Source organism: Sus scrofa, chromosome 10, assembly GCF_054392235.1.
Source record: "Sus scrofa isolate SSC_HxYL_T2T_F1_AM1 chromosome 10, Sscrofa_HxYL_maternal_Yorkshire_Landrace_v2.0, whole genome shotgun sequence".
NCBI lineage: Eukaryota > Metazoa > Chordata > Mammalia > Artiodactyla > Suidae > Sus > Sus scrofa.
Window position 1 is genome coordinate 20,786,910 of NC_139392.1, and position 24,734 is coordinate 20,811,643.

The 24,734-nt window shown below is 46.0% G+C and overlaps 1 protein-coding gene across 3 annotated transcripts in view; it reads left to right on the forward strand.

Annotated features, from left to right (window-relative positions):
• The window catches only part of KIF26B (kinesin family member 26B), a 510,304-nt gene that overhangs the window by 420,640 nt on the left and 64,930 nt on the right, over positions 1-24,734 (forward strand). For all 3 annotated transcript variants that reach the window (XR_014817492.1, XM_021064467.2, XM_021064468.2), the window contains 3 exons: positions 4,291-4,384; positions 5,446-5,708; positions 9,303-9,486. Coding sequence is in view for 2 of the 3 variants with exons in the window: in XM_021064467.2 (XP_020920126.2) it covers positions 4,291-4,384; positions 5,446-5,708; positions 9,303-9,486 (541 nt within the window). In the remaining variant the exon portion in view is untranslated. The remainder of the gene's footprint in view (positions 1-4,290; positions 4,385-5,445; positions 5,709-9,302; positions 9,487-24,734) is intronic.

The window sequence follows — 24,734 nt, forward strand, 5'->3', positions numbered from 1 at the left end:
TACCAACCACCCTAAGTCTAGTGGATTAAAACAGTAAGTATTGCTCATGGTCTCTGGGTCAGCTGAGCATTCCTCTGCTTCCTACTTGCTTCACCCATGTGTCAGTGATGAGGTCTGGGTTGCATGGCTCTATGGATCTTGGCTGGATGTTACCACATGTTTGGCCGGCTTTAGGCTGGCCCACAATGGCCTTGGCAAGGTCACCTGGTCTGTCTTCCATGTTGTTTCTGATCAGCTAGCAGGCTGCCTTGGGCTTGCTCTCAGGGCAGTGACAGGATCCAAGCTAGCCGGCCTCTTGAGATCTAGGCTCAGAATAGACACAACATCCTTCTGCTGAATTTGATTGGCCCACATGCGAGGGGTAGGTAAGCGGCTCTACCTCCTGATTGGATGGGCCGCAAAGTCACGTTGCAAAGGGCAGGCACCCCGGGAGGGGTGGAGAGTTGTGGCCATTTTTGTTCATCTCTTGTGGGTATAATTTGGAGGCTTCTTGGGGGTCCAGGGTGCCAAGATTCCTAAACCAAAGCTCTTGGAACAAATCCCAGGAAGAACAGATGTCTTCTAGAAGATTCACCTATACCATCTGGTGCAATTCATCTGCAAAGAAATGGTGCGACTGGATCTTCTAGTAGACATCTGTTGCCCAGGTTATAGGTACACAGTGGCCTACTTGGCCTGCATGTTGGCATCAGACACCTGCACCTTCCTGAGAAATTTCCAGCACTTTCCAAGATTAATACAAAACAGCACGCAATTGGGTAACTAATCGCCTACAGCAGAACCTGAAGACAGGGTTGCTGATGGCTGCCATGTGCAGCTTCCTCCAGGTGGCATCGGAGCAGAGGGAGTAGTGATGTTCATACAGGCACCTGTATTACATCATAGGCACACTTAGCACATATTACAGCCTGCATTCATCACCAAGCTGAGCCTGTCCTTTCCCCAAAGAGTTTTACCACGAAAAAACAAAGTATGGGAACAAGTTCTATAGTTTTTCTTTGCATGACCTGCGTGTGTGTGTGTGTGTGTGTGTGTGTGTGTGTGTGTGTGTGTGTGCGCGCTGTACCACCTCATGGGCTTACCAATCTACTCCTGACCTTGAGTCTAATAAATGGCCTACAAAGAATTTAATGAGCACAGTTAAACCTTTTCAAAAGCAAATCTCCTGAAGGTAAGAATTCCGGAGCAAACCCTAAAATTAAGGGTGGCCTACACGTGAATTTTAGATGCAGTCCAGAAAAAGAGCCATTTTTATTGCTTGTCTTTGCTTACATTTCAGACGTGGCTCCAGAGCTTCGATGCCCAGTAACACTGTTGCCTTTGCTTCGGAATGCTTTTATTTTGTTAAAATTACCAATATTATTATAAATTACATTTCTATATAAATTTCCAGTTTTCAAGACGTTTCATGTCCATGAACCCATTTGACTCTTCCTGGAATTCTGTGGTATTAGAAAGGAAGGTATTGATATTTTCACATTACAGGCATGAAAATTGAGGTGCGAAAATTCAGTCTCTCATTCATGGGCCTTTTCCTGAGTGGACACGCATCCTAGAGTTTCCCTATTAACCAATCTGTGAGCCGCTCAGTATGGTGGTGTATCTTTGCCATCTCGCCATTTTATCCACTGTTTACAAGCTGTGTGTCCTTGGGCAAGTCACTCGACCTCTCTGGGCCTCAGTGTCCTCATCCGTAAAATGAAGGCAAGATCAAAATGCCTCAAGAGGTGGTTACAGTTCACTGAGTTGATCCCCATGAGGTGCTTAGAACAGAGCCAGAACAGAGTGAGTGCTCAATAAATGCAAGGATTTTTACTATTCTGTTGTCACTGTTACAGCAGTATCATGCTGCTGGCTTGGCCAGCCTCAGCCCCCAAGAGGGAGCAGCCTGGAGTGTCTGAAGCAGGAAAGCGTGCCGAGCAGGCCTCTGCTCTCAGGCCCTTGCTGTTGGCCTGTGAAACAGCAGCCACCACCGTGGCCCAAGGCAGTCATGGACTTTGCTTTCTCTTGGTCTCTAAGGACACCAGCGTCCTGAAGGAGCAACGAGAACAGCCTTTGCCCCTCGTAGCCCCAAAAGCCATTCTTAGGACCCTCAGGTGGCCTCGGCAGTCAGCACTGCCCACGGCTGGGGCACACCTCTCCTACATCCTGCTTTGGGGAGGTGTCTTAGTCCATTTGTGCTGCCTTGACAAGACAGCATGGATGGGGGCGCATGTAAGCAACAGAAATTTATTTCTTACAATCCTGGAGGTTGGCAGCCCAAGATTAAGGTGCTGGCAGATCTAGTGTCTGGTAAGGGTCTCTTCTTGAATGATAAACAGCTGCCTTCTCGCTGTGTTCTCATGTGGTGGAAGAAGAGGTCTTCTGAAATCTCTCTTTTTTTTAATTTTTTAATTTATTTTTTGCTTTTTTTTTTAGGGCTGAACATAGCATATGGACATTCCTAGGCTAGGGGTCGAATCGGAGCTGCAGCTGCCAGCTTACACCACAGCCACAGCTACACCAGATCCTTGACCCACTGAGTGAGGCCAGGGATCAAACCCATGTCCTCAAGGATACTTGTTGGGTTCATTTCCACTGAGCCACAGCAGGAGCGTCTTTTATAAGGGCACAAATCCCATCCATGGGGGCTCCATCCTCATGACTTAATCACCCCCAAAGGCCACCTTCAAATACCATCATGCTGGACATTGGGTTTCAATATACGAATGGGGTGGCGGAAGGGGACACCGACATCTCATATCACCAGGAAGGGTGGGCAGGAGGACTGAGACCCCCCTGTGGGTAACTGGCTTCCTGCACACCCAGTCCTGTCTGTGGAGTTGGCTCAGGGAGGCCCCTGCTTCTCTAGGCCCAAGGGGAAAGAGAGCAAAGGGCCACCAGGGGCCATTGTCAGCTGCTAAAACACCAGACAGACAGGTCGCTGGCCATTCTCCTCTCAGTGGACACTGGGCAGGAACTGTGCCAGGGGAGGCCTGTGCTCCCTGTACCCCATGAGGCTGCGCCTGTAGCTCTGTGTCCTCAGGCTTCGGACAGGTGATTCTGTGATGTGTATGCATTTGGTCTACACACAACCACTTTCTCTTCGCTGACCTTGAACCTAGTACAGTGTCTTTGACATCTGGCTCAAGGTGGGCCCTCAGCCTCCTGAGCCCCATCTCACTCTGTGTCCGAAGTGGGCAGAGTTCATTCTCCCAACGCCGCAGCTTCTGGCAAATTCCATCAAGATTCCACTGCCTCCATCTAAGGGTTGAGCACCAGGCTCTCCTTGCTTAGGTCCAGGGGGTATGACAGATCCTGTGGTCCCCACAGCAGCCAGGTCCTGCACCACCCCCCGGCCCCGGCGGCCCCCCCAGCAGAGTTGCTGCGGTGACCACCAGAACAGTCGGCAATTGTTGGGAGTGTGGTTTTTCAATTTCGGTTCAGGAGAGAAAATTGATTTCTGAACACTTAGCTTCATTGAGCCGCTGGAATGAATAACTACATTCACTGCCAAGGCTGCCGTTCTCAGATTCCCACTGGGAGGCTGGTTCCTCCAATGCCTGCCGAGCCGCGTGTTTGCACACCCTCTGAACGCTTCCGGATCTGACTCCGGTGCGGAGGCAGAGATGAAGACACAGCACACAAACAGAGGGATGTTTGTCCTCCTGCTGCTGTGAAAGCCTCGGGTGCTAACCAGAGAGATTCCCCAGATCCCCACGTTGGTTCTCAAAATATACCTTCTGATCACGTGCAGAGCGCGGTATTATTGGGCGGCGATGGGGAAATACAAAAAGTCACCAAGAGTCTGCCTGCTCCGGCTAAGGATTTAAAAATCACATTGGAGCTGAGACCCGCAAGAGGCCGAAGACTGCCCATTGTAGTTTACCCTCCGATAAGCCTAGCCCACTTCATAAGCTGTGTGTGTGTGTGTGTGTGTGTGTGTGTGTGTGTCTGATAGGAAGATCTAGTTGACAGAGGGTAAATGGAAATTTCAACTGCTTGTCCAGGGAGGCCAGAATGGCAGACCAGGGAAGGACATGAGGTCCACAGAAGCGCCCTGAGCTCCCAGTCCAACCTGGTCTGTAGAGACAGCAGCTGAAATATGCCAGGAATTAGCAGAGGGTGGTGTGCATTTAATGCATATAAGGCTCAGACAGGCGAGGGAGGCAGAAGGTACGAAGGATCCTGAGCCCTTCCAGCCCATCTTGGAACCCCCTGGCTCTGGGACCCTGAACCCCAGGCAGGTGGGCACAAGTTTCCATTGTCAACGGTCTACTCACAGCTTGTGTCTCCTCTTGTGTCTGCCAGGCTGAAGTGTGTGCTGGAACCGTGGCAGAGGTGATCCAGTCTGTGGTCAACGGGGCAGACGGCTGCGTGTTCTGTTTCGGCCACGCCAAGCTGGGTCCGTGAGGCCTCTACTTTGTCACGCTGCTTGCTGGATTCCCAGCCACCCTCCCCCTCCCTCTCTCTCGTGCCCAAAGCCCTCGGATGCTGAACTGAATCATCATGCAGAACCATTTCTGCTTCTGACACGGAGATGCTCATTCCAAGTGGATTCCCAATCATCTAGGAAAGCCTTAGAGCCCCAGATGAACCAAAGGAGGGGTGGGGTTGTTCCCACTTGGTCCAGGCCAGGGTCACACCCAGAAAGCCAGCAGGAAAATTACATTTCCTGACCAGGGGTTTGCGGGGAGTGGAGCGGGCCCCCCCATCTTCATAAAGTACTCAGGTTGGTGGATGGAGTCAATAGGAAAACCAGAGGAGCAGCCACCAAGCGAAGCCCAGGCCACAGTAGCCCCGGTCTGGGGAGATCAGTGCAACAGCATCCCTGCTTCCCTACCATCTGCCTGTGCTGAAGCACCTGGGAAAGGGGCTCCCACGCAGCCCCTCCTGGGTCTGAAGTGCCTTCTCAAACCTGACCTGTGGCCATCTGCTCACCAGGTCTCACCTCACAGGCTTGATAAGTTAGTAGTTGGGGGAGTCCCAAATGGTATCCCTGGGCAGAGCTTTCAACCGCAGCTTGGCTATGATGGCACTGGTTCTAAGCCGGGTCCAAAAGCCCACTTCATCCTACTGCCACTTCGGTTGTCTTGATCTCTGGTCAAAGCAGTGATCTCAGTTTTTTGGGGGATGAGTCTTTTTTTTTTTTTTTTTTAAGGCCACACCCACAGCATAGGAAGTTCCCAGGCTAGGGGCTGAATCAGAGCTGCAGCTGCTGGTCTATACCACAGCCACAGCAACGCTAGATCCGAGCCATGTCTGCAACCTCCACCGGAGCTCACAGCAACACCAGATCTTTAACCCACCGAGCGAGGCCAGGGATATACCGCTTCCTCATGGGTACTAGTCGGGTTCTTTACCACCGAGCCAGAGCGGGAGCTCCCCTTGGCGTCTATTCTTGAGACTCTAGAATGATGCCCGGACACTCAAGCCACTTTTCTTTCTTCTCCTTTGCTCTCCCAGGAAAATCCTACACCATGATTGGAAAGGACGATTCCATGCAGAACCTCGGCATTATCCCCTGTGCCATCTCCTGGCTCTTCAAGCTGATAAATGAACGGAAAGAAAAGACTGGAGCCCGTTTCTCCGTGCGGATCTCAGCCGTGGAGGTGTGGGGCAAGGAAGAGAACCTCCGGGACCTGCTGTCGGAGGTGGCCACGGGCAGCCTGCAGGACGGCCAGTCCCCAGGCGTGTACCTGTGCGAGGACCCCATCTGTGGCACACAGGTGATTGCTCCTGGGGCTTGGCTTGACTCCAAGGTGGCGCATCCCTGCCTCAGAGACTGGGGCCGTGCACCCCGTGACTCACTCAGCATGTACACTGGGGAGGCTTACGAGTGTTTACTTTAAAGCGGACTGGAACTTTATGGCTTTTGCAGCTGCAGGGCCCTCTGCTTGCCCAACCTAAATATTTGTGCCTTGAGTCTCATTGACAATGAGCAGGAACCACAATTGTTGGAGCACTGGGGGCGGGGGGTGGGGGGCATTGCATTCACTTTCTTTACGCCCCTTTCAAGAAAAAATAAAAAAGTACAATCTTTCTTTTGTTGAACAACAAGCCGAAATATTTACTGCTTTGCACAAATAGCTAACAGCCATTACTGGGGCTGTTTATGGCTCTATAAACTGTGTTTCTGGCACCGGTTTACAGCCGGATTCGTAGGGCTGTAGGAAAAACTAATAAGCGCTTTCTAATTAGAACCATGATATAATTGCTGGAACTAGGGGAGCCAAGAGAAGTGCAGGTTTGCCTTTTCGGGATGTCGGGCCTGTCGTGAGGTTTCTCCTTTGCTGTCTGACAACAGATGTAGGAATGACCTGGGAGGTCCCTGGTTCGTATCCAGAATAATCAGTTCTTCTAGTTTCTAGCAACAGGCTTTATTTTCTAGTTGTATCAGACGCTTCCATTTTAGATCGGGGTTCCTTTTGATCAGGACCTGCCTCATTCTAAGTGGGATTGCTTTCCCCGCTGCCGCACGTGTCTACTCACACCTGACTGTGTTCTTCCCCTGCTTAAAGCACCTCGGATCCTTCCATTTCCGTTAGAATCCTCGTGGTTTGCAAGGCCCTACATGACCTTCCAGCATCATCCGTGACCACTCCCCTCTTTGCCGCTCCTTAAATTACATTTGGGTCCCCTAAGAACATGGTACCCCTCAAACTTCAGTGTGCCTATGAAGCACTGAGGATCTGGTTAAAAATGCAGATTCTGGTTCCGTAGGTCTGGGATGGGGCCCCTGATGATACATTTCTAATGAGCTTCCCAATGACTGAATGTGCTCAGTAGCAAGGCTCTGAGGCACCAACCATCCTCCCTCTTACTCTGGGCCTTTGCACATTCCGTTCCCCGTGCCCAGAATACTCCTCATCCCCTCTCACTCTTTATCAGGCTAACTCCTTATTTTTTGGAGATTGGCTAGATGTCACTTCTTCCAGGAAGCCCTCCAAGATGTTTCTTCCCATTGTCAATTTTGATTGCCTGGTTAGTTCTCAGTATCTCGCAAAGTTCTGTACCACGTCTGACTGAAATTGGCTCCTCACAGTTTGTTGGTTGGTTGGTTGGTTGGTTGGTTGGTTGTGTCCATGGCATGTGGAAGTTCCCAGGCCAAGGGTCGAACCCTTACCACAGCAACAACCCAAGCCACTCCAGTGATCGTGCCAGATCCTTAACCCGCTGGGCCACAAGAGAACTCCCGGCTCTTCATGGTTTTAATAGATGCATCAAATACCATTTGGCTGTGAAACCTAATTAGAGTGCAAACTACGTGGGCATACAAACCTGAATCCAGTGCTTCTCAAACTTTAGTCTTCGTCAGAGTCACCTGGGAGTCTTATTGAAACACAGACTGCTGTGATCCACTTCTAAAATTTCTGATTCAGGCCCAGGATAGAGTCTTCAGATGTGCATTTCTAACAAGTTCCCATGTGATGCTCATACTGTTGGTCCAGGGACCACACTTTGAGAACCACTGTTCAGAAGCCTAAGATGTGCTCAGACCACCTCTACAGCATCTTTGATGGAATCAGTGTCACCCTGCCCACTGCTCCCACTTCCAGCATTACCTAGACGTTCAAATATGCTCTAACCTCCTTTTTTTTTTTTTTTTGTCTTTTTAGGGCTGCACCTGCGGAATATGGATGTTCCCAGGATAGGGGTGGAATCAGAGCTGCCAGCCTAGACCACAGCCACAGCAACGCAGGATCCGAGCTGCATCTGTGACCACAGCTCATGGCAATGCCGGATCCTTACCCCACGGAGCGAGGCCAGGGATGGGACCCACATCCTCATGGATCCTAGTTGGGTTGATTAACCACTGAGCCATAACAGGAATGCCTCCACTCCCTGTTCTAACTCCAATAATGAAGTTCCGCAGAGGTGAAAGCTCTCACCAAAGACCAAGCAAAAGAGAAAGAGACCAACATTCTCTTTCCTTCTTGTTGAAAAATCTTAAACAGTCTTTGGGTTATTTTTCTCCCATAGAAAGTATAAAGCAATGAGCATGACAGAGGGAGTCTCTTCTTTGAAGCTTGAGGATTTTGATGGTCTCAGGTTCCAAATATCAGGTCTCACGGTTCAGAAGTATAGGTACAGTTAGAGTCAGGATAGAAAATGGTCAAAATGTGTGCTGACTCTATGGCACATATCTCAGGTCATTTCTTTGAATAAATCAGAAGCATTTGTTCCCCCCTGATAAAGGAGGGCTGGTCCAATGCTCACAGATAATGCTGCTCTGAGTAAGGTTTACTGTAATTGCCAAGGCATCTCATAGGGTTTAGACACATGGCCCACAATGTTTCTTTAATGAATTAATGACTATGCCATGAATGTGAATTTAGGAACTAAAGATAAAATAGGAGTGCCCGTGGTGGTGCAGTGGAAATGAATCTGACTGGTATCCATGAGGATTCGGGTTCAATCCCTGGCCTTGCTCAGTGGGTCGGGGATTTGACATTGCCATGTGCTGTGGTATAGGCTGGCAGCTGTAGCTCTGACTGGACCCCTAGCCTGGGAACTTCCATATGCTGCGGGTGCCACCCTAAAAGAGCAAAAAAAAAAAAAAAAAAAAACCATAGCTTTTAAATGATATAGAGGAGGAGTTCCCATTATGGCTCAGCAGTTAATGAACCCAACTCGTATCCATGAGGACGCAAAGATTCAATCCCTGGCCTCACTCAGTGGGATCTGGCATTGCCATGAACTGTGGTGTAGGTTGGCCTGGGAACTTCCATATGCTGTGGATGTGGCCCTAAAAAGACCAAAAAAAAAAGAAAAAAATGTTATAGAGGAGATATTCGAGTACCTTGGGTGTTTTTACAGGTCTTTTTCACTTACTTCTTATATATAATTATGCTAATAAAGGTGGCCTCAAATTGGCTCTAATTAAATAGCTGGAAAAATTGGGAGTTGAGTTCAAGCTGAGTTTTATCACTCCTTTGTGATACACTGTACTGTACTGTCTGGACTAAACTCACGCTTCGCAACTTACCTGCTTCCAAACAATCTAATCTTTGAAATGTTTTCTTAGGTACATGGATTTGTTCCAGAGGTTTACTGGCCTCTGCAGAGGTCAGGGCAGGACACCTGCTCCCTCTAAATCATGCATACAACCATTTCCTTTTCACACCTGCTGTTTACAGATTCCCCTTAAATTGGTGACAATAGATTTCATCCAAGACGTGTGCTCAGCAGTCATTTTCAGGGGTGAATCCATCAAGCTGGTGTAGGCGCTGGTTCCAGAAGGACATCCAGCCTCCGAGGATGCAGGATGGACAGGGCGGACCCTCCCGCCCGCAGCCTTAGCCCTTCCCTGTGTCTTCCAGTTGCAGAACCAGAGCGAGCTGCGGGCACCCACCGCAGAGAAGGCGGCCTTCTTCCTGGACGCTGCCATCGCCTCCCGGAGGGGCAACCAGCAGGACTGCGACGAGGACGACCTCCGCAACTCCCACATGCTCTTCACGCTGCACATCTACCAGTACCGCATGGAGAAGAGCAGCAAGGGGGGAAGTAAGTTCTCTCTACCTTTCCTGCCTCCTTTGCTCCCCACCTGCTTTGGGGAGAAGCCTCTCCTCCAGGGCAGCCGTGACCTTTTAAAATGTAGAGCCATTTGCAGCCACATGGATGGAACTAGAGATTCTCATACCAAGTGAAGTAAGTCAGAAAGAGAAAGACAAAGACCCTATGATATCACTTATGTCTGGAGTCTAATATCCGGCACAAATGAACCTGTCTACAGAAAAGAAACAAACTCATGGACTTGGAGACCAGACTTGGGGTTGCCAAGGGAGGAGGGAGAGGGAGTGAGATGGACGGGGCGTCTGGGGTGAGTAGATGCCAACTATTCCATTTAGGATGGATAAGCAATGAGGTCCTGCTGTAGAGCACAGGGAACTATAGCCGATCCCTTGGGATGGAACATGATGGAGGATAATATGAGAAAACGAATGTGTATATACGTATAACTGGGGCACGTTGTTGTGCGGCAGAAATGGACAGAACGTTTTAAGTCAACTATAATAAACATTTTTTTAAATAAGAAAAATAAATTTAAAAAAATAAAATGTGGACCCTTCTCCCCAGTGTAGAGTGCGCTGATATGTCACTCAAGATCATTGCAGAGTCTGGGCTGAAGTTTGCTTCAGAACCTCCAAGGGAAAGGAGTTGGCTTGGTGAAGATAATTTTTGGATGCAATTGCCATGGGAACAAGAGAGAACATATTTAAAAAAGCAAAACAACTGCTTGATGGTATCTTTTTGTTCATAAACCTTAAAGATACTCAACATGAAAGACCGACTTGTATCTGCCAAAGCACCCCAGCCGTGTTATTAATCATTAGCTTCAATCCACTGTGTGGACCTGAAAGAAACAAATCATGGGTTTTCGAGAGTCTGTAAATCAGACTTTTGAATAACTAACCAGATTCTGGCTCCCTCCTTCCCTCCCTCCCTCAGGTTATGCCCAGCAGTGACCTTTCTCTGTAAAAACCTATGCCCAGGCTACGTTCTGTGAGCAAGCAGCACCGCCAGCTACCCAGCTCAATGCTTATGCAGTCCTCTCAGCTTTTTTCTTTTTCGTATTTCCCTTTTTTTTTAATTTTTAAAAATTTGTATATATTTATTTATTTTGTCTTTTTAGGGCCACACCTGCACCCGCAGCATATGGATGTTCCCAGGCTAGGGGTCCAATCGGAGCTATAGCTGCTGGCCTACACCACAGCCACAGCAACGTGGGATCCGAGCCACATCTGCAACCTACACCACAGCTCACAGCAACCCCGGATCCTTAACCCACTGAGCGAGGCCAGGGATCAAGCCTACATCTTCATGGCTGCTAGTTGGGTTCATTAACCCTGAGCCACAATGGGAACTCCTTCCTTTTTTTTTTTTTTGTTAAATGCAAGTATAGTTGATTTATAATGTTGTGCCAATTTCTGTTGTACAGCAAAGTGACCCAATCATACATTCCTTTTCTTATATTATTTTATATTATCTTCCATCATGTTCTATCCCAAGTGTTTGGATATAGTTGGTCCCCTGTGCTGTACGGCAGGACCTCATTGCTGATCCATTCTAAATGGAATAGTTGGCCTCTACCAACCCCACACACTCCCAGTCCATCCCATCCTCTTGGCTGTTTTCAGAGCTGGCACCGACCGTGGTGCAGGGCTCCATTCTTTGTCTGCCAAGCGGTATATACTCCTTGCTCTGTAGTTGAGCACCAGTGCTCAGCTGCGTGTCTCAGGTGGGATCCTGGGCCATGGCAGAGTCATCTGTGGACCTCGCTGGGCTTTCTCAGGCAAGTTGGGCCACCAGGCTGGGCTGACCAGGCAGCAGCTTCCAGAGTCTCACTCTGTCCACATCTACGGGGCTTTCCAAACAGGCAGCTGACCCCCAGTGCCCTCCAAGCAATGGCCTCAAGGATGCTAGATGCTAGGAGAACAAACCAAAGCCCTGAGTTAGGAAACTAACCCTGGTGCCTGGAAATTGTGAAGCACATTGACTAATGAGAGGTAATCAGTTAACCTAATTCCAGGTGGGGCCTGAGTCTGTGGAGGGGCTCCCCAGTCTATCCCCACGTCTCCTTGTTGCCCAAAGACTTGGAAACCAGTTTTCCTGGAGCTAACTCTGGGGGCTTCCGTCACCCCACAAGTGGAAGCTCTCTCTTTTCTCCTGTCTCAACGCCTTTGTTGGCCCCTGTTCTTGTTCCTACTGCTTAAGTGCTCTTGTCTAGTTCAGGCTTATGAGGTATAATTTAAATTCAGTAAGACCTACCCGTCTTGAGTGTCGTTAAATGAATTTTGGCAAATCTATTCAGTCGTGTATCAAGATACAGAACAGAGCCATCACCCCATAAAGGTCCCTTTTGCCTCAGTAGCCAGCCCTTGACAACCACGGCGTCAGACTTTTGTCCTTAGAGGTTTGCCATCGTCCAGAACATCCTATCAATGGAATCGCGTGGTCCACAGGTGGCCCTTTTGTGTGTGGCTTCTGTCACTTAATGCAATGCATTGGAGATGCGTCTATGTGGCTGCATGTGTCCGTCCTTCACTGACTTGCCCTGCTGCCTGCTCCTTTAGTTTTAACTTGGCCTAAAGGGGTGCCCTTTCCCTACCCCCAGCACTGAAATCTCACCATATATCTTCGCAGGGGCCGGAGTTCCAACAAATCCGGGCCCCACCTGCAGCCTCGGCTTCCTGTACTGGCTGCCACCTAGGAGTCCAGAGGTAGTGGCTCTTGCTGGTACCCAGGCAGATGTGCCATCAGCACATCAGATCCCTCTTGACAACAGGAATGAGGATGAAGGTCTGACCGGGGCTGGGCTGAAGATTTTCAGTGGGAGTCTTTCGGGGGAGATTGTTGCTCAGTGAAGGGCTCCCATCACGCTTAGTCCTTCTGTTTAGAAAAACGTGCATAAAGAAGGAAATGGGGGATTAAGATAGGGATGAAAAGATCCAGATCTTGAACATCTGTCACAGAATTTCATCCACCAGCTCTCCTAACAAGCTGGGGGCTGACTTTCAATCCCGCCCTCACTGGTTTTTTTTTTTTGTTGTTGTTGTTGTTGTTGTTTTGTCCCCTGGGTTAGGTCTTAGCAGCGTGACTGTGGGAGTCTGAAAAATGTTTATTTTATTCTTTTAAGCCGCCAGGGATAAGCATAATCAAACCCCGCCGTAGATTCTTGTGCTTTCATCACAGGGTGACTTGCACAGGGTCTCAATCTGGAGCCAAACAGCTTCCAAGCGACTCTGGGCCGAAAAACCCAGGAGAAAGGAAACCATCTTTTGGGTTTTACCCCAAAAGCTAAAACAACCTTCTTTTCAGTTTTGCACTTTCTTCCCCGGTTCTACTCTCAGAATCCGAAAATAGATTGGCATCTCGAAGACAAAGAAAGCGTTAATTAAATTATTTCCACTCTAAGAATGGAAGGTGTTGCGTCCACAAAACTGTAGGCGGGGACAGTCCCCCCGCCTGACCATCCACCCACATCCGCCCTTCACAAGTTCTGGGCGCTTCTTAAATATTTAACAAAAAAAATCCATCTTCGTCCTCTTTCGCAATTGTGAAAGGGAATTGCTTTTAAATAATACATTCCAGTTAAAAGGCAAATGCCCCTCATGGCTTCCCAAACCTCGTTAAGTACTTTCTGATGGATCTGGAGATGAGAACCAAGCGAAGGGAGGCATCCAAGCCAAAGTGGGGGTCAGCCCCGAAGGATCTGGGGGTGTCACCTGCTGCCACAGCACCTGGCTTCCTGTGAGAAAGGGACGCCAGGTCAGCGTGCACACAGCCTCCCGGTCCAGGGCTGGCTTGGCTTCAGTGCATTTGCATCTGTTTCAAATATAATGAGGAGATTTGGAGTGTTGTTTAAAATGGAAATTTTGTTTATTTACATATAAGTAATAATCCCTGTGGACCTGGCAGCCAGAACTCAATTAAGGGCAAGTTTATTAATCAGTCACCCCACAGGGAAGCAGAGCAGAGCGATCTGCTGCTAACTGGCCATTAGAAGCAGAGATGATGGATTCAAAGAAATCTCTGCTGAAAGAACTAAACACACCCTGTATATATGGGCATTTGCATCTTATACACACGTGTGTGTGTTACACACACACACACACACATACACAAGCACACATAGAAGTGGACAGAAAAAAGTGTGTTCCACATGTCCAGGCAAGAACGAAAAGAACATTCGGTGTTGATGGATCACAGTTTTGCAGGTGGCACAAGGTGAAGCTGAAAAGACTTCCTGGCTGAAAGGTTTGGGGAGCAGTGCTGGGGCTGATTCTTCACCCATCGGGGGAGCCTCCTGCTGCTTTGCTAAGCTAGATCTGTAAGGGCTTGAGAATCCCCTTGGGAATTCCAGCACTGAGGAAACCCTCTTAAAACTGTAATACCTAGGAGCTGCTCCCTGTAAAGATGGGTGAAGTAAGAGTCCAAGGCAAGATGGTGCTGGTGGAATACTTGAGTGGAGTACGTTCACGATGCAGAATTGTACAAGGCCTATTGATAAAGATGGCTTTAAAAACATCATGTGGGAGTTCCCGTCGTGGCTCAGCGGTTAACGAATCCGACTAGGAACGTGAGGTTGAGGGTTCGATCCCTGGCCTCGCTCAGTGGGTTAAGGATCTGGTGTTGCCGTGAGCTGTGGTGTGAGTTGCAGACTCGGCTCAGATCCCGAGTTGCTGTGGCTCTGGTGTAGGCTGGCGGCTACAGCTCCGATTCGACCCCTGGCTTGGGACCTCCATATGCCACAGGAGCAGCCCAAGAAATGGCCAAAAGACAAAAAAAAAAAAAAAAAAATCATTTGGATGAATAATCTAAGCTTGCAAGCAAATACTGCCCAGAGTTAAGAAGGACACCAGCTTTCTGGTTTGTTCGTTCACTGTTTTGCCTCCACGGGAAGCCCAGAGGCCCAGTGAGGGCTGGGCTGGCTGGGCGTGCACAGTATGAGCACACGGGCACACACATGTGTGTGCACATGAACCAGCGTACAGGGACAGGGACGCTGATCTGTTTACAAGGCTGATGGGACTCTTCCCTTCATCTTGGTGGCTCTTGACCACCAGCCATTCTTTCTTGTGTCTTGGAATGGCCTGCCTCACTGATGCCTTGTCCAGGGCTGTGTGGTCCACAGGACTCTAGAGATCCATTATTTGGGAGGGCAGATGTGGGCAAAGGGATCTAGGAAAAAAAAACATTGCTTCTAAACAAGGCTGAGGATGCTTCTAACGAAGCTTCTAAACGTTGCTTCTATATGATGTGCAGTGAGGATGGCCACACAGAGAGGCGGGGCCGGGCAGAGGGGGTGACACTGCAGGGCTCTTGTGTCCCCCTTGGTCAAGAGTGAAGTGACAGTTTGATGATTTTAGATATTCAAAATATAATTTTTTAAGTCTTTGGGGAGTTTCCGTTGTGGCTCAGCAGTAACAAACCTGACTGGTATCCATGAGGACCCAGGTTTGATCCCTGGTCCCACTCAGTGGGTTAAGGATCTGGCGTTGCCGTGAGCTGTGGCATAGGTCGCAGATGTGGCTCAGATCTGGTGTGGCTGTGGCTGTGGTATAGGCTGGCAGCTGCAGCTCTGATTTTCCCCCTAGCCTGGGGACCTCCATATGCCACAGAGGCAGCCCTAAAAAAAACCAAAACATAAAAAATAAACTCTTTGGCCAGGAGACCGTATTTCAAACCGTGCAGCCTGGAGTTGCCATAGTGATGTCTCCTGGCCTCCCCAACCTCTCCATCAGAGCAGCTGTTCCCGACCTTCTCTGCAAGCCTGAGGCCCCCGCTCTACCACTTGCAGCAGACAACCAGCTTCCTGTTTAAGAAGAAAGAGTCAGTCTGGCTATGACCTCAGCTTCTGTCCTCGTAGCTTTGAAATCTCCTTGTGCCTGGACCTCGGTCTCCCCCGCACCTTCCCCATTGGGCTGCCATCCTCAGCTCCTTACTTCCTTATCCTGTCCCCTTCTGCTGCTTCTGGGACCTCACCAATCAGACCCCATCAATCATCTTCTCATGCTTTTATTCTCAATCTCTCCTACCATCAAAGTCAGGGCTGCCTGCTCTTGGAAGGCATGCAAGGGAAGGAACAATAACGTCAACAATAAAAAGCCTTGGCGTTCCCACCATGGTGCCGTGGGTTAAGAATCCAACAGTAGCAGCTGGCTTTGCTGTGGAGGTGTGGGTTCAATCCCCAGCCCAGCACAGGGGGTGAAAGGATCCCTCATTGCCACAGCTGCAGCTCAGGTCACAACTGTGTCTCAGATTCAATCCCTGGCTTGGGACCTTCCATACACCATACGTGTGGCCTTACATAAAATAAAAATTAAAAATAAAAAACGTGTCTATGCCCCACTTCCCCCTGGATCTGCCTCTCCATAAACCTTTCAGATTCTCCCCTTTGTGAAATATCTTCCTCTTTTAAGCCCCAGAGCAGGGAGATGTGAAGTGGGAGAGGTTAAGCCACTGCTTTATCATCTGTCTCAGTCATTCTGGGCTTGTCTAAGCCCCAGCTGACGACAAACTCCCTAAGGACAGAGTCCCCTGTTCCCTGGCACCTGTCCTCCACAGCCAAGGAGCGTGTCCGTACATCAGTCCTTGGGTGTCACGCCGATGGCACGTGTGCTGTGTATTAAAGTGAGTGGATTTCTCTCTTACCTAGAGCAGCGGTTTCAGAAAAAGACCGTTCTGTTACCTTCGTGCAATCAGGTGGTGTGAATGCAGGGAAGCCCTCTATGCAGTGCTGTCAGAAGGGGTTGGTCAGTTAACTGAGAAAGTTCAGTTAAAAAGGGAGATCACATAGGAGGTCCCATTATGGCTCAGTGGTTAACAAACCCAGCTAGGATCCATGAGGATGCAGGTTCAATCCCTGGCTCCACTCTTGGGTTAAGGATCTGGTGTTGCTGTGAGCTGCGCTGTAGGTCACAGATGAAGCTCAGATCCCGTGTGGCTGTGGCTGTGGCGTAGGCTGGCAGCTGCAGCCCTGATTTAACCCCTAGCCTGGGAACTTCCATAGGCCACAGATGTGGCCCTAAAAAAGAAAAAAAAAAAAAAATGGGGGGAGGGGAATCATATAAAAGGATACATGTGGAGTTCCAGGTGTGGTTCGGTGGGTTAAGGACCCGATGTAGTGTCTGTGAAGATTCAGGTTCAATCCCTGGCCTCACTCAGTGGGTTAAGGATCTGTTGTTGCCGTAACCTGTGATGTAGGTCGCAGATGCGCCTTGGACCTGGGTTGCTGTGGCTGTGTCGTGGGCCATAGCTGCAGTTCTGATACAGCCCCTAGCCTGGGGAACTTCCATATGCTACAGGTGCGGCCATAAAAAGAAAAAAAAAAAAAAGAATACATTCATGTCATAAACATTTTCAACTTAAAACATACAGTTGTGTGTTTTATTCATCAGTCTTCTGATACAGGGCCATGAGATGAGTTTTCAGCTTTAGATTCTGACTTTTATAAACTACATGTATGTTGATAATGGTCTGCTTTTTGCTTTAAGTTTCTTCTTCTTCTTTTTTTTTTTTTTCGGTCTTTTTAGGGCCGAACCCATGGCATACGGAGGTTCCCAGGCTAGGGGTCAAATTGGAGTTGCAGCTGTCAGCCTACACCACAGCCACAGCCACACCAGATCCAAGCCGCGTCAGCAACCTACACCACAGCTCACGGCAACACCGGATCCTTAACCCACTGAGCAAGGCCGGGGATCGAACCCATGTCCTCATGGATCCTAGTCAGATTCATTACTACGGAGCCACGACAGGAACTCCCTCAATTTCTTCTGAGTCGTTCAAGAACTTAAGAAACACTTACGCAGCTCACTGGGTATAGACTTTCTAGATCCTTAAAATGTTTTCCAGTCTCTAATTTCTCATTCACACCTAATTCCGCCTCTTTGTTTCAAAAATTAACTCTTTTTAACCACATCTTTCCAGAGCGTTAAGTTCACCTTTTTAAAAAAGTTAACTCTCTTTACATAATCATATTTTATTGGTTTACATACTAGTTGATTATATTTCTATTTGCAACATCAAGAACAAGTGGCATAATTAGGTTTAAGAGGAAACTCAGTTGCCCTGTTGATGAGTGTACAGCTCATCCTCTTGGAGCAAAAGTGCAGAGACAAACTAGAGAACAGCAGCCAGCACGTGTCATAAGTAGCGGACAGTGGACAGCATGCCCAATGCTGGTGATGGAGGGCCTTGGTTAACCCGGCCAGGTGGCAAAACCATGGCTCCCAAACTTTGCTGCACAAGAGACTCACCTGGAGAGCTTTTCACTGAATCCCAATGCCCATGTCACACTCCAGAGCGATCAAATTAGAAAGCTTGGGAGAGTAGGGTTTAGGCATCCATAGATTCTAAAGATCCAAGGTGATTCTGACATGCAGCAAAGTCTGGGAACCACGGATTTAGGGGAAAGTGAGTTAAAAGAGTTTCTACATGCTTTATGGTTCGCTCTGGATTTTCATCTTAGATATAGCACTAATTTTTTATCAGATCTGGAGTGATTTAGTTAACATCTGGGAAGCTCAGTTTCCTCATCCATCAAATGGAGCCAATTCTTACACTACAGGAATGTCATAGGAATTAAGCGGTTTTAGAAGAATTTAGCATTTCCTGGCACTGTGCATGTGAGCTGGGTGAGTCGTGCAGGCTCAGGAGTGGGATACATTTGTACATTGCTTCCTGTGGGAGAGGAAGCCGTGGGGGTGATTTCACAGGGTCCAAGTCTAGACTTGAAATACACATATTAGAGGGAGTTCCTGTTGTGGCTCAGCAGTTAGCAAACCTGACTAGCATCCATGAGGATGCAGGTTCGATCCCTGGCCTCGCTCAGTGGGTTAAGGATCCAGTGTTGCCGTGAGTTGTGGTGTAGGTCACAGATGCAGCTTGGATCCCATGTTGCTGTGGCTGTGGCCTAAGCCAGCAGCTATAGCTCCAGTTGGACCCCTAGCCTGGGAACCTGCACATGCCTCAGGTGCGGCCCTAAAAAGGCAAGAAAGAAAGGAAGGAAGGAAGAAAGAAAAACACATATTAGAATATAAATAAAGGGTCTCAAGGCAGACTGGGTTATGTTCCTCAACCTTGCAGCTGTGACCTCGGAAATCTGAAAAGTTGATGAGGTACCTGCTTCTTACCTGCTGTTTATTAACACCTGTTTTGTTCATTGATTCTAGAACTACTTTCTCTCCAGCCACCTGTAGTAATGGAAATATTTGGTAAGAGCAGATGGCCTGTGCTCACTCGCTCTGCACCATTCCAGATGCAGCACCAGGTGTGAAATTCACAATTCTGTGATGATTGAAACTCCAGTGGGTATAGAGTGAAGTTGATTTTCCATTGTTTAAAATGTGACTCTCACTTTTGAGTCATGCAGGTGTAATTATAGGTGTTTTATGATATTAGTCTTCAGTGCCGTCTAAACTGTGCCTTTTGTTCTCCGTGTTCTCCTTTACTGCATGTACATTATGCATTTTATTCCATTACATCAAATGGACTATTAGACTCTGAAAGTCCAAATTGGTCCCTGTCTTTGCCCTTTAATCTGCGGCACGCATGAAATATCTGAGCTTCTCCTGTCTATATAATTAGGTTGCAAAACAGATGATATTTTGCTTTAGAAAGAACTCTTTCCCTTCCGTGCTGCCAGTGGCCTGATCTCGCATGATGCAAAATGGAATAAAAGAGAAGTTGCACATTTTATCTTTCTTTTTAAGGGTTTTTGCTGGGGAAAGTTGGAGGTAAACACAATGTAGCATCCTTAATGTGGACGGTGCTTTGCCAGAGTCACTGGAGACCCCGGATTGAAATGCTGTGCTCTCTGTACATTTTTGCTCAGTACTAGGTGTGGAAGCAGAGGGTGGGCTGGGCAGAGACAAGGCTGGGGTCCAGACAGGAGCAGTTTCCGGATGTGTGAGTGGATTCCAGATGCTGCCTGCCTGTGCTTTGCCATCCGCCAGGACCCGGACCCACCCTCATCCCACCTCCTGCATCAGCTTTCCCAGCCAATCTTTTCCACTTTGGCTCAGGTGACCCGGCTTCCACAATGGCCTTGGGAAGTCGTGATTTCTACCTTTGCTGTTTTTCCTCCATGCAGAGTGGAATGGTGCTTCTCCTAGAGCAATAGGAGGTGGGCTGCTGGTGTGAGCTGCCCTCCAACCCCCGGAAAGGTAGGAATCCAGAGGCCTGAGGAGTAGGAGTCTGCTGCTGCCTGGGAAGTTAGGGCTGGAAAGGGAGATGATCCCAGAGCTGGGGTGATGTGCTAAAGCCACACTCCCCTGGGCCAGTGGGGCCTGGGACAAAGAGGCAGTTCATAGCCTCTGCCGTCTCCAGAACTGGCTGAGGCCACGTGAATGAAAAGCACAGGTCTTAAACGTTTGAATCCAAGCTCTATCACTGACAGCATCATCTTGGGCAAGGTGCCTTTTTTTTTTTAATAATATACTGTATACCTTTTATTTCTTTTTCTTGGCTTATTGCATTGGCTAGAACCTCCAGTATAAAGCTGAACTGAAAGGCTCAGAGTGAACATCACTGTCTTATTTCTGATCTTGGAAGGCTTTTGGTCTTACACCATTAAGAATGCAATTGGGGAGTTCCGGTCATGGCGCAGTGGTTAACGAATCCGACTAGGAACCATGAGGTTGCGGGTTCGGTCCCTGCCCTTGCTCAGTGGGTTAACGATCTGGCGTTGCCTTGAGCTGTGGTGTAGGTTGCAGACGCGGCTCGGATCCTGCATTGCTGTGGCTCTGGCGTAGGCCGGTGGCTACAGCTCCGATTGGACCCCTAGCCTGGGAACCTCCATATGCCGAGGGAGTGGCCCAAGAAATAGCAAAAAAAAAAAAAGAATGCAATTGGCTGTATGTTTTTCCTAGACACTTTTAATCAAACAGAGGATATCACCTTTGATTTATATATTGCCAAGCATTTTTATCAGTAATGGTTGTTGGAGTTTGCTAAACACTGTATCTGCATCTACTGAGAGAATCATATAATTTTTCTTTTTAGTTTGTTAATATGGTAAATTATAACGATAGATTAATTTTTTGTTAACCAACCTTGCATTCCAGAGATAAATCCTCATGGTAGAAAATCCTTTTTTTAAAAAAAAAATTTGTGGCCACACTCATGGCATATGGAAGTTCCTGGGTCAGGGACTGAATCTCAGCTGCAGCTGCGTCTTGTGCCACAGCTGTGGCAGTGCCAGATCCTTTAACCCACTGCACCAGGTTGGGGATTGAACCCATGCCTCCACAATGACCCGAGCCACTGCAGTTGGATTCTTAACCCAATGCACCACAGCAAGAACTCCTATAAAATCCTTTTTAATATGTTCCTAAATGCAGTTTTCTAGTATGGCTCTCTAACATTTTGTTTAGAAATTTTACATCAGTGTTCATGAAGGCTATTGGTCTTCAATTTTTTTCTTGTAATATCTTTGTCTGTTTTTCATATCAGGGTAATCCTAGCCTCATAGATTTAATTGGAGAGAATTTTCAGGAAGAATGTGTGCAAAATGGATATTATTTCTTCCTTGAATGTTTGGTAGAATTTACCAGTGCAGCTGACTGTGCTGTTTTCCATGAGGAAAGGTTGTTAACTACAGAGTCTGTTTCTTTAGCAGTATAAGGCTATTAACATTATCTACTACTACTTGAGTGAGCTTTGGTACTTTATATGTTTTAAGAAATTTGCTCATTCTTTCGAATTGTCTAATTTACTGGTATAATGTTTCTTTATTGTCTTTTTTATGTTCATAGAAACCATAGTGAGGCCACTTTTTTTTTGTTCCTGACATTGGTAATTTATGTCTCTTCTCTCCTTCTTTGCTGATCAGTCGTGTTGGAGATTTATCAATTTTATTGACCTCGAAGAACCAGCTTTTGGTTTGATTGATTTTTTTCTATTGTTTTTAAATTTTTATTTCATTGGTTTCTACTGTTATGTTATTTCCTTTCTGCTCTTTTGCCTTTAATTTGCTCATCTTTTTCTAATTTATTAAAGTGGATGCTGAGGTAATTTATTTGAGACCTCTGTTGTTTTCTGATATAGGCGTTTAATAGTATAAATTCCCTCCTAAGTACTTCTTTAAGGGCATGTCAGTAATTTGGATAAGTTGTGTTTTCATTTTCATTCTCTTAAAAACACTTTCCAATCTCTATTTTGATTTCTTCTTTAACTCCAAGTTATTCGGAGCTGTATTGTTGAGTTTCAAAATATTTAGGAATTTTCCAGATAACTTTCTGGATTGACTTCCAATTTAATTCTAGTGTGTCAGAGAGCATATTTTGAATGATATGAATCTTTTAAAATGTATTTAGAATGTTTTATATAACAATATGGTCTATCTTGGTAAATGTTTTGTGTGCACTTCAAAAGAACATGCATTCTGCTGCTGTTGGGTTGAATGTTCTATAAATGTCAAGTAGAATGAGTTGGTTGATAGTGTTGTTGAAATCTTCTATCTCCTTACTGGGTTTCTGTCTACTTGTTATATAAGTTACTGAGCCAAGGAGGTATTTGCAGTCTCCAACTCTAGTTACGGACTTGCCTGTTTATTCTTGCAATTCTATCAGTTTTACTTCATGTATTTGCACTTCTGTTACTAGATGCATAAACATTTTTTGTTATGACCTCTCTGATGAATTGTACCCTTTGTCACTAAAAATGTCCTTCTTTCCCTCTAGTTATATTTTTGTCTCAAGTTTCTTTTGTTTGATATTTATAGAGACACCCCAGTTTTCTTATAGCTACTGTTTGCATATTACAGTCTTTTTCATACTTAGATTTTCAACCTATTGTTTCTTGGTATTTGAAGTGCATTCATCATAGGGAGAATATAGTAGAGTCTTGCTTTTTTATGGAATGTGACAATACCTACTTTTTAATCATGGTATTCAGACTCTTTACATTTAATATGATAATTCATACGGTGTGGCCCAAAGTATTATTTTTCTGTAGGTTTTCTATTCAACCCATCTGTTCTTTGTTTTCGTTTTCATTTTATTTGCTTTCTTTTGAATTTATTGGACATTTTAAATGATTCCACTTTATATCCTTTGTTGGATTTTTAGCTGTGACTCTTTATTATTTAGTGATGGTTTTAGGATTTGTCATACACATCTTTAAGTTATCACAGTCTACTTTTAAGTGTTATTATACCACTTCATGACCAGAATAAGAACCTTACGATAGAGTCCTTTCAATTCTCCACCCCAACCTTTGTGCTGTTGTTGTCAAACATTTTAATTCTGCATGTTATAAACCACACATTATATTGCTATTATATTATATTATATTGTTATTATATTGCATATGTTATAAACCACACATTATATTGTTATTTTTGCTTTAAGAGTAACTAGCTTGTTTAAATAACAGGAAGAAAGCATATATTTATTCTCATAGTTGTCACTTCCAAAGCTCTTCATTCTTTTGTGTATAGCCTTTATGATGAATTCTTTCAGCCTTTTTAAGTCTGAAAAAGGTTTTATTTCCCTTTTATCTAAGAATGATTCTCTGGTTGGGTGTATAACTCTAGTTTGACAGTTTCCACTACTTTTAAAATGTTGCTCCATTGTCTCCTCACTTGTATTATTTCCAAGAAATTTGTATTCATTTTTATCTTTGTTCCCTTACATGTAATATAATTTTACCCCTCTGGCTATTTTCAAGATTTCTCACATCCAAAAAAGAAAAAAAAGGGGGGGGGGAGTTTCCATAGTGGCACAGTGGAAAAAAAATCTAAGTTCATGAGGTTGCAGGTTCAATCCCTAGCCTCACTGAGTGGGTTAAGGATACAGCATTGCTGTGAGCTGTGGTGTAGGTCGCAGATGCAGCTCGGTTCTGATGTTGTTGTGGCTGTGGTGTAGGCCGGCAGCTGTAGCTCTGATTGGATCCCTAGCCTGGGAACCTCCATATGCTGCAGGTGCAGCCCTAAAAAGAGAAGAGGAGAAAAAAAAAAGATTTCTCTCATCATCATTGGTTTTAGGCAGTATGATTATTATGTATTTATTTATTTATTTAGGCAGTTTGGTTGTTATGTTTACCTGTTTTAGGCAGTTTGATTATTATGTTCCTTAGCGTATTTTTCTTTATGTTTCTTGTGCTGTTTGGATCTGTGGGTTGATGTTTTTCACTAAATTTGGGTAAGTATTGACCATTATTTCTTTAAATATTTTATCTGCACTACCCTCTATGTCTTTCTCTTCAAAGACTCCAATTACACACACATACTAGGACATTTGAAGTATGTCCTAGAACTCTTTTTTTTTTTTTGGATCTGTTTTTTGTGTATTTGCTTGTTTTAAATTTTTTCTGTATGTCATTTGGATCATTTTTATTGCCACATCTTCAAATTTACCAGTCTTTCCTCCTGCAGTGTCTAATCTGCTGTTAATCCCATCCAGTATATTTTTCATCTCACACAATGTAGTTTTTATTTCTAAAGACTTGATTTGCCTATTTTAAAATAAACTCCATGTCTGTTAACATGTCTGTTTAACTTTTTGAACATTTTAAATACTGTCATAACTGTTTTAACATTGTTCTCTACCAATTGTAATATCTATATCAGTTCAGAGTTGGTTTCAACTATCTCTTCACTATAGTGTCATTTTCTTGCTTCTTTGCAGGCCTGTTTCTGCATTGTAGCTAGATTCATTTGTGCCATATTTTAGCTTCTACATATAAGTACTATCATATGGTATTGGTCTCTTTCTGACTTACTTCACTTAGTATGAGAATCTCTAGTTGCATCCATGTTGCTACAAATAGCATTATTTCATTCTTTTTTATGGCTTAGTAGTAGTCCATTGTATATATGTACCACATCTTCTTTATCTGTTCTTCTGTCAAGGACATTTAGGTTGTTTCCATGGCTTGGCTATTGTGAATATTGTTGGTTATAAACATCGAGGTGCATGTACCTCTTTGAACTATAGTTTTGTTCAAACTATAGTTTTGTTCAATAGTTTTGTTTATACATGCCCAGGAGTGGGCTTGCTCTATCATATGGCAGCTCTGTTTCTAGCTTTTTGAGGAGCCTCCATACTGTTTTCCATAGTGGCTGCACTGGTTTACAACAGTGTGGGAGGGTTCCTTTTTCTCCACATCCTCTCCAGCATTGTTATTTGTATACTTTTTAATGATGGCCATTCTGACCAGTGTGAGGTGGTACCTCAGTGTTCTTTTGACTTGAATTTCTGTAATAATTGGCAATGTTGAGCATGTTTTCATGTGCCTTTTAGTCATCT